General features: G+C 46.2%; 1 protein-coding gene across 8 annotated transcripts in view; it reads right to left on the bottom strand.

Annotated features, from left to right (window-relative positions):
- SETD4 (SET domain containing 4) overlaps positions 1 to 15,578 on the bottom strand; it is a 360,859-nt gene extending 345,281 nt beyond the window's left edge. For 6 of the 8 annotated variants that reach the window (XR_016392952.1, XR_016392953.1, XR_016392955.1 and 3 more), the window contains exons 1-6: positions 15,124 to 15,568; positions 13,399 to 13,568; positions 9,747 to 9,842; positions 5,416 to 5,453; positions 2,749 to 2,837; positions 792 to 1,221 (exon numbers count right to left, since the gene is read on the bottom strand). Coding sequence is in view for 2 of the 8 variants with exons in the window: in XM_022552807.3 (XP_022408515.1) it covers positions 792 to 1,221; positions 2,749 to 2,837; positions 5,416 to 5,453; positions 9,747 to 9,842; positions 13,399 to 13,471 (726 nt within the window). In the remaining 6 variants the exon portion in view is untranslated. The other 2 variants (XR_016392956.1, XR_016392954.1) reach the window with 2 other exon arrangements.
- Positions 15,579 to 16,392: the final 814 nt, after the last annotated feature.

The following is a 16,392-nucleotide window of genomic DNA, read 5'->3' as shown; positions in this document are numbered from 1 at the left end:
GTGGCGTGGGTCACTAAGAGGACAGCGTGAGCGCAGGTCCCGCCAGTGCGCCTGCAAGTGCACCCTGAACAGGCAACAGGTTAGCTGACACACAGACATCCTTTGCCCTCATGCCAGGCCTTCAGCCCCATGTGCCCCGCAGATATAATCATCTCCTTTATGTGCTGGAGCAGAGAAGCCTGAGGAAGAAGAGATCCCCGACTGACTCCCAAAGTGGGACCCCTTAACGATTTCCCACAAATAGCCATCCAGCCAGAAACTGTTGATTGAACAGTCAATTGAACAGTTGATTGAACAGGCCTACTACATGCCAGGCCCTGTGCTGAGCACTGGCGTTACAAAAAGTACAAGGCAAAGTCCCTGTCCTCTAAGACTGCAGAGCTCCAAGGGGGGAAGGAGCAAGTTCCTCAGAGATCACGGCAAATTGCTGACAGCGATGCCACCAAGTGTGAAAGGGAAAGAGACAGGAAAGCAAGCGAGACTTTAGCCACAGGTCTGAAAGGAGGAAGAAGGATGCTGCACCATGGGGAGGTGGGGGAGGGCTAGGGTTCGGGCCATACAGGGGATAGAGCACCTGCAGGCCTGGAGAGCAGAGCAGGGAAAGTGGCAAAGGAAAAGGATGCCGGAGGGGAAAGAGGGCCGGGAAGAAAGAGAGGAGCCTACCTGACAGCAGGTGGGTTTACCAGCTGCACCTCTCCCTGCGGTTCTGCTGGCTCTTCCGAGTCACAGGTTCTACACGTTAGAGTCCTTCCTATTGAAACCAAACACAGGTCTCCCGGTTAACCTCTCACCTGGGCGTCAGGGCTGTGGTTCAGCAGATCGAGGAACGGGGCGAGCACGCAGGTGTCCGGCTCTGCGGAAAAGCACTGCCTCGGCACGCGCTTCATGTACACAGCCCTGGTGTTGACGGTGCACCAAGCCCACAGGAGGGCACTGTAGCTGAAGATGCTCTCGACGGCCTCCGAAAACAGAGGCTGCAGGGAAGAGAAAAAGTCTCTGGAGGAAGAAATGAACTCCTGCACGTGGGTTCTCTGCTCTCTGGCCTTTGCTTTCAAAGGTCTGGGAAGAAGATTCACCACTTCTGGCTCCAAACAAACAGGGCAGGTATAGGCCTTGGGCAAAACCTCCAGGTAAGGCTTCCAGGGAGACCTGTCCCCAGCATGCTTTTCTGAAACTAAAAAGGTGCAAAGAGCCAGCACAGGAGATGGAGGAGGCTGCCACCTTTTAAAATGATAAGCAGATTAAAGGAATTACTTTCATTCAAAATACGGCGTAAGCAAGAGGTACAGACATCCTAGGGCTTAGTTCTGCTCCCAGAGGGACTGTGGCCAAGCTCACCTAATGCACCCAAGAGAGGTCTTCCTTCCTCAAGGCTTTCCTCCCCGGATTGCACCCCAGTACAAATGCAGTGAACCAGTCACACTGATACAAGAACTGGCTCACTAACCCGAGCTCCAGCTTTGTTTGCCAGAGATTCTTTCTTGCAAAAACCTCTTTGCTTCCAACTTGGTTCTCCAGTTTTAAAGCTTTTGCTGGAATTTCACTTGTTCCACTTGGTTAAGGATATAAATCTTGGGGGGTAGAGGGCAACTGGTGGAAAGAACCTAGATGTGCCCCATCCAACACAGTAACCGCTGCGTACATACAGCTATTTCAATTTTTATTTTTTTTCATTAAATAATATTAAAAATTCAATTCCCCAGTCATACAAGCCACATTTCAAGTGCTCTTGAGCCATATGTGGCTGGTGGCTACCGTACCAGACAACACAAGGTAAAACAATGCTATCATTGCAGAAAGTTCTATTATATGATACTAACCCAGGCAGAAAACTGAAGAGGCTCATTATATACCTGTTACAGATCTAAAGCTTTTGTCTTAAATGTACCCATTCTATTGCAAATTATACATTGCAGTGTTTTTATTTGTTACCAATAAAAAGATCACATGTTGCATGAATGTATTTAGGAAAGTTTTCATTAATCCTTCAAAGTCCAGATTCCTAAATTACCATGCGTTCTACTCAAAATTTCAGAAAATGTTAATACTAAGAGCATCCTTGCCTCTACTCAGGCCAGTGAAAATACACCAGCCCTCTTACAAAAGTAAGCCAGGGGAAAAAAGTCCAGAACTTACTGTGGGTTGAGAAACAATACAATCTTTCAACTTTTATAATTCAGAAACCCCTTATGCTGAGGATCTCCCTCACACTGTCCTCAGAAACCCACCCAAAACAGAGACCCCCCTATAACATAAGCCAGAAAATAGTTCTCAGCTCCCATGTTGGCCTCCTCTCTTCTCTGCCAAACAAAACCAACTCTCTCATACTGTCAACAGCTCTTCAGAGCTGAAGGGGAATCCAAGCAAGTACAATAAGGGTAAAAATGAAAGAGTAAATAGAATTTGTCAAGACCTACTACAACGGAGGAGAGTGGAGTGTCAGGAGACAAGGCACTCAGCCGTGATTTAAATCTATTATCCCATTTAATCCTTATTTTCTAGTAAGGTTAGATCAGGATTCAAACCCACATCCCAAGCAGCCTATTAAAACCTTAAAAACGCAGTTTACAATGAATTAAGAGTCAACTTCATAAAACAGAGTAAACCTTTCAAATCATTTCAGATATTTGTTAGCTACGTGAAAGGGCTGGGTCCTAATGAGCTGTGTCTTGGACGACACACTCTCCAATGATAGAAACTTTAAGGGAGAAGCACTTGGCGCAGACAAGCAGGTGAGCAGTCACTTACTTAGCAATACACGGCCCTAAGTAGCTTCTAAGCACTGTGTCCGTGGTGAGCAGGCAACTCTCAGGCAATGAGATAATCATCTGGCCCTCCTTGCCAAAAAGAAAGGGAAGTTTAGGACATCCACGCTTTGCGAAGGACCTGAATGAGTCTTTAAAGTCCTTGATTCCACAATCATCTAATAGGAACCCAGCAGAGCCCAACCACCGATGACCGAAGAGCCCTCAGGGGATGGGCTCCCCAGTTTAAGTCAGCAGATGCAGGCAAGGCTGCTCCCACGCCAGGGATCGATACTACATCCCCAGCAAGAATTAAAGGTTAATTGTGTGACTGACACCCACCACCAGTCAACCTTCCACCAGAAAGGAATGTGGAAACACTCTGACAGCTCGAATCATATTACCCCTTCATTTTCTGACACCAAGAAATAGTGCTACCTATAGGCAACAGACAGAAACCACGCCAAAAAATTCTTCCAGTGAAATCCATGTGTCCAGTGACTATTCCCAGCAATGGCCTACTCGCCATATAACCTGCGCCAAGTGGCTAAAGAAAGGGCAGCCCCCCCAGCACAAGGGTCTCATTTGACCACCTGCCAAATTATAGTTTTCAGTTTCTCCCACTGAGACAGAAACATAGAAAGAAAAATCAAGACGTCAAGGAAGAGACATCAGAAAGAAAGCACTAAGAAGCCAGATATAAGATCCTGCTTTCATCATAACTGGCATCTAAGTTGGTTAAACATCACAGCCAGGGGTTCCCTGGTGGCGCAGTGGTTGAGAGTCCGCCTGCCGACGCAGGGGACACGGGTTTGTGTCCCGGTGTGGGAAGATCCCACATGCCGCGGAGTGGCTGGGCCCGTGAGCCATGGCCAATGAGCCTGCGCGTCCGGAGCCTGTGCTCCGCAATGGGAGAGGCCGCAACCGTGAGAGGCCCGTGTGCCACAAAAAAAAAAAAAAAAAATCACAGCCAAAAATCTCCTGGGTTCAATTTCTGGTCTCCTCATCTGTGATTCAAGATTGAGTTGGGATGGTCACTACAGTCCCTTCCTGCTCTGACATCCCATGACTTTCTGATTTAAAAAAAGGCACTTAATAAAATGCTCTATGTCTTGACTGGGGTAAATGTCTTCATCATCAAACTGGACACTTTAAATCTGTGCATTTCACTATGTGTAAAATACATCTCAATTTTCAAAAAGTTTTCACAAAAAAGCCACATTTGAAAGTACATGTAAAGCAACTGCCAATTATCATTTCATGATCTTAACAAAAACTACCCATAGCCACTGCTGTATTCATGAGAGGTATACTTCTCCCCCCAAACTCTGCTACAGAGTGAAGTCATATACCTCCCCTCAAAAAGAAAACTACTGCACAACAGTGTTAGTGTACTTAATACTACTGAACTGCACACTTAAAAAGGGTTAAGATAGTAAATTTTATGTTGTGTAAATTTTACCACAATTTTAAATGTTTAATAAAAAAAATTAAGACAGCATAATAGAATTATAACATTAAAAGCTACCATTCTTTAGGCTAAAGATATATACACAGCTGGGTTTTTTTATAAATTAAATTAAGGAAGTAAAAATAAATTAGAACAATTTTGAAACAGAAAATTAAGATTACAAATAAATTAAGGAATTAATTTCTAGCTTTACAGAAAACTGTGCATTAGGTACCCTTTAAGTAGCACAGAAGAACTAAAACAGACCTTGGGGAGCATCCGCATGACTTACCTCCTGCTTTCCGGGTGAGGAGACAGAAGCCAGGAGGGTTAGCAGCCTGCTGGCCTGCCAGGCGTGCTTACTATGGATGCTCAGATTCGAGCAGCTCCCTTCCAGCCCCAGCCCATCCCCAGCGCGTTTACAGTAATGATCCGATTTACAAACCCTGCTGCGGCACAGACTGCTGGCCGCCCCCCCAACGCGCTCCCTGCTCCTGCTCCCCATGCAGTCCCACCTGAAGGGTGCGGCTCGCGGCAGCTGGGGGCTCGCGGCAGCTGGGAGCTGGCGGCAGCTGGGAGATGGCGGCAGCTGGGAGCTGGAATTTCCGGGGTGAGGGGAAGCCTGCCCTTCCTCACCCCTTGCGCCGTCCTGCTGCTCGAGCTCCTGGAGATGCACCCTGGAGCTGAGGGTGTGGGGCTCCCTCTCAGAACATGGATAAGAGCTGGACGGAGCCCGAGAGACCAGCACACCAGCCCAGGTCTGCCCGTCCACGCTTGTTCACGTGACGGCACGAGACACTTGCGCTCTGTTACCTTGGGTTTGTCTCTTATACGCTGCAAACTTAATTCTAACTGACAGAACTGTATTCAAAACTATACATTAGGGCTTCCCTGGTGGCGCAGTGGTTGAGAGTGTGCCTGCCAATGCAGGGGACACGGGTTCATGCCCCCGTCCGGGAAGATCCCACATGCCGCAGAGCGGCTGGGCCCGTGAGCCATGGCCACTGAGCCTGCGCGTCCGGAGCCTGTGCTCCGCCACTGGAGAGGCCACAACAGTGAGAGGCCCGTGTACCGCAAAAAAAAAAAAAAAAAAAAACTATACATTAAGTAAAAAAAAATAATAATCTGTATGTCTAAAATATTTTTAATTCACTTGATTGAACCACAAAAACAAAGCAGCAAAATCTACTTTGGGTTTCAAGATAAGAGAGAAATTCTCACCCGTAGGGATGTTTTGCTCATCAGCCCTCTTCCTGTACCTAGGAATGCAAAGACAGAAAAAGGGTAAATCCTACTCTTTCTTCAAGGTCTTAGAGATACTATTTTGCATAAAAGATGTGGATGAACTTCAAAATTACACAAAGCTGAAGCTGAGTGTCTCGCATCCTTTGACTCCCAGGGGAACCAAAGGATCAAGAAGCTATTCTGGGGCTTCCCTGGTGGTGCAGTGGTTAAGAATCTGCCTGCCAATGCAGGGGACACGGGTTCGAGCCCTGGTCCGGGAAGATCCCACATGCCGGGGAGCAACTAAGCCCGTGAGCCACAACTACTGAGCCTGTGCTCTAGAGCCCACGAGCCACAACTACTGAGCCCACGTGCCACAACTACTAAAGCCCATGCGCCTAGAGCCCATGCTCCGCAACAAGAGAAGCCACTGCAATGAGAAGCCCATGCACTGCAACGAAGAGTAGCCCCCGCTCACCACAACTAGAGAAAGCCCGTGCTCAGCAACAAAGACCCAATGCAGCCAAAAATAAATAATTTTTTTTTTAAAAAAGAAGCTATTCTGGAAAATGGCCCAACCTCCTTTTGGGTTTATAATCTTGAAGGGCAAAGTCAGCTTCAGAGTCAACACCTAAAGATCATCACCTTTAGGCTGCTGGGTCTCTTACAGGAAACTTGAGGCTGGATTCTCTCCCCTGGAGCTCACCAGCCGGGGTGGAGCCTAACCCTAACGCCCACCCAACCTCAGAGGCTGGACCCACAGGCCACTTTTACCCACTGCCAGACCCGGCCTTCCCCAGTAATGATCTCGAGTCTTTAACCGAATTACCAGTAAAGCTCACTCAGCTCCCTCAAAGCCTGAGGCCTACCCCCTCCCCACCCCAGCCAGGCAGCCATTAGCCACGCTCTCCGTGACCTGACGAGCTCAGCAGGGTAGATCCAGGGCCAGCTGCTCCCCGTGAGCCAAGGCCTTGGCCAGAGCACACTCACAACGCTAACCTCCGCAGCAGCTCTGTCAACGCCACCAACAGGCAGACGTCCACCCCTCTGTGCCCAAGGCTGCCCTCCTGCAACAGTCAGACGACAGCTTTTCCGGCAGCGATGGGCACGATATGTATGACCTGTAACTATCACACGGAGTCTCTCTAGTCATCTTCTCAAATCCACAGTTGTTGACTTTTTTCTCTCAGCTAGGAGGGTATATAATTCAGCAAAGGTCAATGCCTGCGGGACTAGTGGAAGCTGCAGGTTCCTGGAGGAAATTCCCGCCTCGAGTCCCGTCCGGTATCTGGCAAGTTTGATTTGATGAGTTATCTCCCTACCCAGAAGCGTCTGTCTGCTCAAACACATGGTTTTGGTTTTAAGAACTTACTTAATTTCTTCTGTGTGTCCCACTGTGGAGTTAATCCCCGTGGGCCAGAACCCTTCCTAAAATCAATTACTAATGAAAGGACTTTTTTCTGTGGGGTCATCTTTTAAAAAAATTCATGTGCTGGGCTTCCCTGGTGGCGCAGTGGTTGAGAGTCCGCCTGCCGATGCAGGGGACACGGGTTCGTGCCCCAGTCCGGGGGGATTCCACGTGCCGCGGAGCGGCTGGGCCCGTGAGCCATGGCTGCTGGGCCTGCGCGTCTGGAGCCTGTGCTCCGCGGCGGGAGAGGCCACAGCGGTGAGAGGCCTGTGTACCGCAAAAAAAAAAAAAAAAAAAAAAATTCATGTGCTAATTTAAGTGGAAATTTCTCTTCGAGCACACATGAACAGAACTTGGCATGTCAAATAAATCCGGAAGATACTTTACCTGTATGTCTACAATATAGTATTCAGTAGATCAGAAAGCAGATCACAGTAACCTGCACTTACTAAGGCAAGGTAGCAAGTGGCCATGAGGATCTTATTACAGACTTCTCCCTGCCTTATAATTTCTGCTACCATCCATCTACCCGGGAGGCCCCGATTTGGACAGTGCTTTTAGCATTAAAAGGAAATACTAGGGTCAGCTCCCAAAGCATAAATCAGGTCAGAGTCTAAAGACTGAATCCTGCTTGCAACTTGGGAGCCTTGCCACAAACCAGGACTAACTCCCCAGAATTCTGTACATTCTGACAGACTCCCATCAGCATGCTCTTCTATCATACACTGATTAAGAGCTGAAGATATAGAAAGCACTTAGGGAAGGTGTTGCAGACCGCATGCTTGTGTCCCCCCAAATTCATATGTTGATTTCTCAGCCCCCAGTGAGATGGCTTTAGAAGGTAGGGCCTCTGGTAAGTGGCTAGGTCATAAGGGTGGAGCCCTCATGAATGGGATTCGTGCTCTTATAAGAAGAGACAAGAGAGCCTGCTCCAGCTCCCAGCTCTCCACCACGTGAGGACAACAAGAAGATGTCAATTTGCAAAGCAGGAATCGGTCCTCGCTAGACACTGAATCTGCCCACACCATGATCTTAGACTTCCCAGCCTCCAGAACTGTGAGAAATAAATGACTGTTTTAAGCCACCCAGTCCATGGTAATTTGCTATGGCAGCCCGAGCTAAGGCAGAAGGTTCCCTGACCCCAGAACTGTAAGTACTGGGTTCTGATCACTGCCAAACCACTTTGCTTTAGCTCCTCCAAGACCATGAATCTGGAGGTGGGCCCAGAGAAAGTTGCTCCTACTTTTAAAACTGCTAACTCTTCACTGCTCCAAACCATAGACAGATTACTTATTTTCAGGCATTCAACTGAAACCATATGCCAATTCCCGCTTGACAATTTTAAACCTACCCTTCTTAAGGCAAAGTGACACCCGAGGAGTAGGCAGGCCTTAGGCACAGCAAGTCCACTCCTGACACTACTTTCCCTTGATCATCTCATAAAGAACTCCATCCAGTAAAATCTAAGAGTATGGTTTTTACTGACCGTTCCTTGACACACAAAAACAGAAAGTTAAACATTCTGTTAGAGGCTGATAAATATGGTTCACCATCATAAAGAAGGAGCAATCCTAATAGAAGTTGGTTCAAATCAAGTATTTTAGCCCAAAGTCATCATGTATAACTGACACATAGGGAACAACTTTACACACATTGCCTCACTGGACCAGGGGCACACATGGTAAACCATTTATCTTGGGTGATATATAAGGAAGTTAGTTTGCTCAAAGTTAAATTACCTAATGGGTACCTGAATTCATTTTAATCGCCAAGGGAAGCATTCAGAGGCATATGATCTAAATATTCTTCAAAGTGAAATGTCTGCACCTGCCCTGTGATACAGAACTTCAAGGCCCTCAGCACATAACTGTCTCTGTGCTACAGCAGATCTGTAGCACAGAGACAGGTGGTCCTCTCTGTGGTTACCTCAAGCCCACTTGTGGACAGAGCTGGGTCGCCTTGTATGCAGGCACAAGCCCATAACAAGCTGCCCAACTTCTGTGAGAGAATGTTCCGGAAGAGAATGTTAACCCAAACTCCATGACAAGCTCCTCAATTTTCAGAAAACAATGTTAATCCAACCTTCACAACAAGCTCCTCACCTTCCAGAAGAGAATGTTCACCCACCCCTGTTCAGGTGACTGTGGACGCCAGGGCCACACAGGGGCTCCTCCTCCAACACTTGGGGGGCAATACCGCTGAGGCCTCCCTAAGGGCTCCTCTCCTGGAGCCACCCCCAGGGACCAAGCACCTCTGCTGGTTCTCTGGAACCCCTCCCCTTAGAAAACAACGGTGATGCTCCTGAGCTAAGGGGTAATCCCATCAGCCTGCATGGCTTGAAAATCCCATGAAATCACCATAAGCAGGTTGATGGGGACACCAGTCCCCACATTACACAATGTCCTCCCAGAAAAGCCCAGTGAAGATGTTTCCCTCAGGTCTAAGTTCCAGAAATACCTGTACTTCTGATGAGTAAACAATGTAGCTGGGTTTACAGAACACTAAGATTCAGCTAGTTGACCATATACATTGGGCTGCTGGAAAGATGAGTCAAATTTGTAGCTCACCTCTGACAGGGGTATGAAATTTCATAATCATGGCTTTTATGTGTTATCCTTATCCCTGCCTTCGTCTTATTTTTCTATTCTCATTTCCCTTTTCTAACTTTTAATTTTATTTCACCATTTTGGAACTTCTCTCCACAAGCCACTTAAACTCATTTTTAGAATAAGGTCAAGTAAATATTACACCTACAAGGCAGGAAGGCTGCCACACAACAGAAGATGTTAGATATTTTTTGTCGGGTTGAGGAGATGATATGCCCCCAGAGAGAATACAGCCCACCTGCAAGAATCACCCCTGCTTTCCTACCACCTGGGCCCACATGTCTCTCGTGTGAGAGTTGAATGTCAGACCTTACCTGGAAAACGAGCAGGTATTAAGTTTGTATCTTCAAACTTCCTATCTTTCAGCCACTTCTTAAGCTCTATAAATTCAGGCTTGTAGCTCTCATTCACTAATCAAGAGAGGAAAGAAAAACTGGTGATTAAAATCACTATACAATCAGATCACCATTTAAAAAGTAAATCTCTGATGAACTGTCTCAGACAGTCATATCATAAAAGGGAATAAATTTTAAAATATGCACAAATAATGTAAACTAAAATAGAAAAACCACAAGATCATCTCAAAGATGCAGGAAAAGCACTGGATAAAATCTGACACTCATTCCTGATAAATACTCCCAGCAAACAAGGATAGAAGGGAACCTCCTCAACACGACAAAAAATATCTAACAAAAACCCTACAGCTGACATACTTAAAGATGAAAAACTACGTGCTTTCCCCCTAAGATCAGAAACAGAAGAAGGATGTTTGTTCTCCCCACTACTACTCAACACCACACTGGTCCTTGCCAGTGCAAAAAGCAAAGAAAAATAAATAAAAGGCATCTATTATGGGTTGAACTGTGTACCCCAAAATTCATATGTTGAAATCCTAACCCTCAGTACCTCAGGATACGACCTTATTTAGAGACAGGGTCTTTACAGAGGTAACCAAGTTAAAATGAGGTCATCAGGGTGGACCTGGATCCAGTATGACTGGCGTCCTTATAATAAGGGAAATTTTGACAAAGAACAGAGGGAAGATGATACAAGAAACACAGGGAGAAGACAGCCAACAACAAAGCCAAAAAGAGAGGCCTAGAACAGACCCTTCTCTCACAGCTCTCAGAAGGAACCAATCCTGCTAACACATGCTTTATAGATGAATCCTCAGGGCATTACTGAAAGTGAAATAAGCCATTCACAAAAAGACAAATACTGTATGATTCCACTTACATGAGGTATCTAGAATCGCCAAGTTCATAGAAACAAAAAGTAGAGTGGTAGCTGCCAGGGGCTAGGGGGAGAGGGGAATGAGGAGTTATTATTTAATGGGTATGAAGTTCCAGTTTTGCAAGATGAAGAGAATTCTGGAGACTGGTTGTACAACAATGTGAATGTACTGAACACTACTGAACTACACTTAAAAATTGTTAAAATGGTAAATTTTATGTTACATGTAATTTTACTACAATTAAAAAATTTTTTAATTTTTTTAAGATCTCAAATCAATAATCTGAACAAATGGAGAGATACATCTTACTTATGGGTTGGAAGATTCAATACTGTTAAGAAGTCAAGTTCTCCCCAGATTGATCTATAGATTCAATACAATCCAAATCAAAATGTAAGCAGGCTTTTTGACAAGATGATTCTAAAATTCATATGGAAATGCAAAGAACCTAGAATAGCCAAAACCACTTCGAAATACTGATTTCAAAACTTTTTATTACTATAAAGCTACAGTAACTAAGACTGTGTGATACTGTCATCAAGACAGACAACGAAATCGATGGAACAGAAAAGAAAGTCTAAAACAGACCCACACATATGTGGATAACTGGCTTTTCACAAAATGCAAAGGCAATTCCGAGGAGAAAGGATAGTTTTTTCAATAAATATTGCTGGAACAATTGAAGTAAACAAATCATGGAATATTATCAGCAATAAAAAAGAATGACCTGTTGATACACACAACAGAGAATTATCTCAAAATAATTATGCTGAGTAAAAGAAGGCAGAGAAAAAAGAATGCATACTATATGATTAAAGAAAACTATAAAACAAACAAATCAATAGTGAAAGAAATCAGATCAGTGGTTGCCTGAAGATGGAGGCAGGGGGGGTTCAAAGAGCGCAAGATGAAAGGATTACAAAGGGAAACAAGGAAACTTCTTGGGGTGATGAATATGTTCATACCTTGATTTCGATAATGGCTTACTGTGTGTATACGTATGTCAAAATCTATCAAATTATACACTTTAAATATGTGACATTCATTGTATGTCAATTATACTTCAATGAAAGTGTTTTCCAAAAAAATACATGATCCAAAATCTAAGGCTGCTAAAATACGTTATCACAACCTAGAGAACAGAGTTTACAGCAAGAACATTTAATAAGCAACTACTACACTCCCAGCACTATTAACCACTGTGGAGAGCGTTCAACATGTTCCTCACCCTCAAAAAGTTAACACTTTAGTTGGGGAAACAAGACTTCCATGAAAAACAACTGGAAAACCACAGCTCCTGAAGAATAATACCCAATAAGCATGATAACCCAGTGACGTTAGTGAGAACTGTAAATGGCATTACCAAAAACATAAGATCTCAACTCAGCCTCGAAGGTTAGAGAGAAACTGAACAAGAAGGGAGAAGGGAAGAAAGATGTTTTGGCTGAAGAAGGACCTTGAGGAATGGCAGAGGTGGCAATGTGGGAGGTGTGTTCAGGAAATGGTGAGCGGAGAACATACTGCCAACACAGGGAGTGGGGCGGGGGAGCCACTTAGAAAGGCAGTTGATGTCAGGCAGGAATTCAGAGAGCACACAAAGAGAATGAGGGGGACTTCCCTGGCAGTCCAGTAGTTAAAACTCTGTGCTCCCAATGCAGGGGGCACGGGTTCGATCCCTAGCTGGGGAAGATCCTGCATGCCGTGTGGCACGGCCCAAAAAAAAAAAGAGAGAGAGAGAATGAGGATCCTGGAGGCTCCTATACCAAAAAGGCTACATCCCTTAAGAAAGTTAGACTGACAGTGACAAGTGGAACAACCAGCAGGGAAGAAAACAAGAATGTGGTGAACCAGCCAAGAGCTGGCTGAAGTCATCTCTGGGTAGAACAGAGAGGGAGAAGTGAACCTAAGAAAGGCCAGGTGAGAGTTAGTAGGACATGGGCTCCAGAGAGCAAAGAAGGATACATAGTCAAAGATTACCTCCATGGTGCTGACATGCTGGGGGTCAGCTAGGAGGAGTGCTATTAATTTTTATGAAAAATAACAACTGCATTTATGTAGTACTCTCCAGTGGTCCAAGCGCTTTCACATACGGTATCTCGTTCAGACTGGGTTACACTGAACTTGAAGTGATAAATTTACATCCAAATATTAATATCCTTTAGGTAGCTAGAGGTCAGCAGAGAGGTCAGGACCAGAAACAGAAACCTGGGAGTCATCCCCAAAGAAGACATAGTTGAAGCAATATATCTGTATTTCTACAAGCGTTTAAAAGAATATAATGGCACTATTTAAAAGAATATTTTTTAAGAAGTATTCTCTATGAACACTGCTCATGGGCTTCCCTGCTGGCGCAGTGGTTAAGAATCCGCCTGCCAATGCAGGGGACAAGGGTTCGGGCCCCGGCCCGGGAAGATCCCACATGCCGCGGAGTAACTAAGTCCGTGCACCACAACTACTGAGCCTGCACTCTGAGCCCGCGAGCCACAACTACTGAAGCCCGCGTGCCTAGAGCCCGTGCTCCGCAACAAGAGAAGCCACTGCAGTGAGAAGCCGCGCTCTGCCGCAACTAGCCCACGCGCAGCAACGAAGACCCAACGCAGCTAAAAATAAATAAATAAAAAATAAATAAATTTAACATTGCTCGTGTGCCTCTGAGAAAAGCTATGTGTTAATAGCAATCAACAAAGGATTCCTTTTTTTCATCAATGGCGACAAAAGAATCAAAACTGTACCTCCTCTTGATTCAGAACTTGTGAAGAGTTTTCGTCTTCTGATTCGGCTTGTTCTTCCACCTCCGTTCCTCATACTAAAACTGCAGTTTCTGCTTAATTGCCCAATCTAAAATAAAAAGCATTATCTCTGCCTTTCTTTCCAGCTGTATGATAATCACTGTTGATTGTACCTATAAAGATTTAAATATACAAATGTAACTATTTAGTAAACCATTTCTCTAAAGTGTTTTTGTATATAAATTGTTTATACTCTGAGCTAAATCATGCGCAGTAATGGAATGCCCATTATATTGGTCCCTCTAAAACAGTTTTATCTTGAGGTCCTATTACATGCTGATTAATCATAGAAATCCTCATAACTGATTTCATAATTGTGTGCTTTGGTGACGTGTACATCAACAACAATCAACACTTACTAAGCACCAACCTATCTGTACTTTGAATAAACAGTAGTCCTGAAGCCCCCATCTGCTAGGAAGTCTTAGAGAAAAAAACCAAATCCTCTTTCAGCGTGAAGTAAATAATGATTTGTCCTTAAAACCAGCATCCTGAAATAAATATAAACTAAGCGGGGGTTTGCCGCAGATTAGGGAGAAAATGAGAGCCAAGAGAACAGACAAAACAAAGAGATAAGAAAATCTAAAATGACTACAGTTTCTATACATTACTTCCTCGGAAATATAAAAATGAAGTCTATTAAACACACCAGCATGATCAGATAATGGAGTGGCCTACTATATGAAGCCATTAATAGCAAGTATGCGCTAAGATGTAAAAATGTCCAAGATATATTACATGAAAAAATAAAGTTGCAGAACAAATTCAGTGATCCCTTATGAGTTTGATACTGTGCACATTTTATATTTATAAAACAAGAGGCTTTAAGGAAGGATATTAAAAAATATGCACGGGGAGGGGACTTTTACTATTACTTCTGTATCCTCCTAGTCTGTGCCTTATGTATGTATGAGTACATAAGTGACATAATATGAATATTACTTAAGTGCATATATATGTGCATTTTAACCACACCACTGTTTTTTTTAAAACCACTAAAATCTACCGAACTGAAATTAATAACAAGACACGAACTCCAAGCCCTATTACTATCCCACCCCAGCACTGGAAGGTTCACTATTTGATCGACCCAAAGTTGGCAAGTCCGGTCCCAGGGCCACCGGCGGCTCGTCCCCTCGGGGTCCCCAGTGCCCCGCCCGCGCACGGGCCGAGACGCGACCACACTGACCCCCGGCCCTGCCGCGCGCGGGTCCCGGGATCCGGCGAGCGAGCTGTGCACGTGGCGCCAAGGCGACAGCACGGTTGGTCGCACTGTCCTCGCCCCCAGTCCTCAGCCCCTAGACGTGAAGCCGCCCCACAGCTGCGACACACCCTGCCCCTCCCCCGCCCCCTCCGTTTTCCGGCCGCCGGGTTGGCTGGGCAGGGGTCGAGCTCAGACCCCGACCAGTTACAAACTCCCGACCGTAGGGTCCTTCGCGCCTGCACAGCGGCTTCTCGGGTCGACATTCGCTAAATGAACGATTCCCAGATGACGGGGGGAGGGGTCCTGTAATGAGCAGCAGCATGCCAGGCCTGGCGGGGGTAGGCCATCCGAACTCAGATCTCTTTTCGAGCCCCCAAAATTAAAGTATATGGAAAGCTCCGGCAGGAGCAGGTTCCCGTTACCTGGGCAACGGTAGGCCCAGCCCCGGAAGTCGACCCGCTCACCTTGGCACAGCTTTAAGATGGCGGTGGGCAGGCCCACGTGGAAACCCAGAACAGCGCGCCAGATGCTCGCGAGTTAAAGAAGCGAGCCACAGCAGCAGGGGGAGGGATAGAGCGCCGCCAGGCCCGCCTCGAGTCCAAACTGACCCACGCTCTCAGTCCCCAGGCGGAGCCCTCTTTCCGCCGCGGGCCTCAGCCTCTCGGCGTGCGCATGCGCATTGTGTTCCGGAGGCGCCACCGCCAAAACCGGCTGGGGTCAGAGCGCCCCAAAGCTGGACCGGTGCGCCGGGGGGAAGAAAACCCTGTGGTCCGTGGACCGGGAACTGCGCTCTGAAAAGCCAACCTACGCAGTCCTTCCGTACCACCAGAGAAGGAACCGCCAAGTGCGCGCATCCCAGAGCGGACTCCACCCCGCGCCTTGGCCCGCCAGCTTCCGCCTCGCCTCTGGGCCTCGCAATCCCGGACCTTCCCCCACTTCCTGCCCGAAGTTGCCTCGACCCCGCCCTGCCTCGGGTCGCAGTCTGCCCTGAGCCAGTTGCAGGGCAGCCCACCCCCACTTCACCCTGCTGTCCCTGTTGGCGGACGTGTCCCAGGATCAGCCTAACAGGAAAATTCCAGTCGTTTATGTAAATACGCCTCCCTACAGGAGATGGGGCTCAATCTCTGCCCCACCCACTCCACCTTGATTATCTCTTGCTTCCAAGACAGCCCAGCATGGAAAGGAGGGAAAAGTAACTTTACAGTGGAGAAACTTGGCAGACACTGCCTTGGCCAAGTGATAAGGGTTAGCATATCAGTAATAAGTTATGTTGATTGCGAAGTTCCCAGCTATAGGAAGGGTACTTTACCTAACATTTGGAGATGTTACTCTCCAAAACCCATAACTCTAGTTCTGTAACAAAGAACAACCTGGCTCTATATTGGATCTATTCCTTTAACTCTAACGGTTGTGTTGTTGCCTGTGCTTAATCATGCTGGCTCTGCACCTTTGTGTTACCAAACGGAGAAAGAACGTTGTCCACAGCCTGAAATACACATAATAGTCCTTCCACAAGGCTCTGCCTCCCAGGCTTGCATTTTAAAGGCATAACACTTTTCATTTGTATAGAGATTAAAAAGCTGCAGAACTTGTTGAAGGTTTACGAGAACATCATGTCCAGACCAACCGTGGACGGCTGCAAGAACAAAGGATTATCACACCCCTCTGAGTCTGGCCAGTACCAAGGGATCTGCAACAACCAGCCACAACCCCTCCTTTTGGTATAAAAGAAG

This window comes from Delphinapterus leucas, chromosome 4 (genome assembly GCF_059928025.1).
Source record: "Delphinapterus leucas isolate spDelLeu-1000000601 "Yukka" chromosome 4, BTC_Dleu_Yukka2, whole genome shotgun sequence".
NCBI lineage: Eukaryota > Metazoa > Chordata > Mammalia > Artiodactyla > Monodontidae > Delphinapterus > Delphinapterus leucas.
The sequence above is the reverse complement of the archived record's forward strand: the minus strand, read 5'-3'. Positions and strand labels throughout refer to the sequence as shown.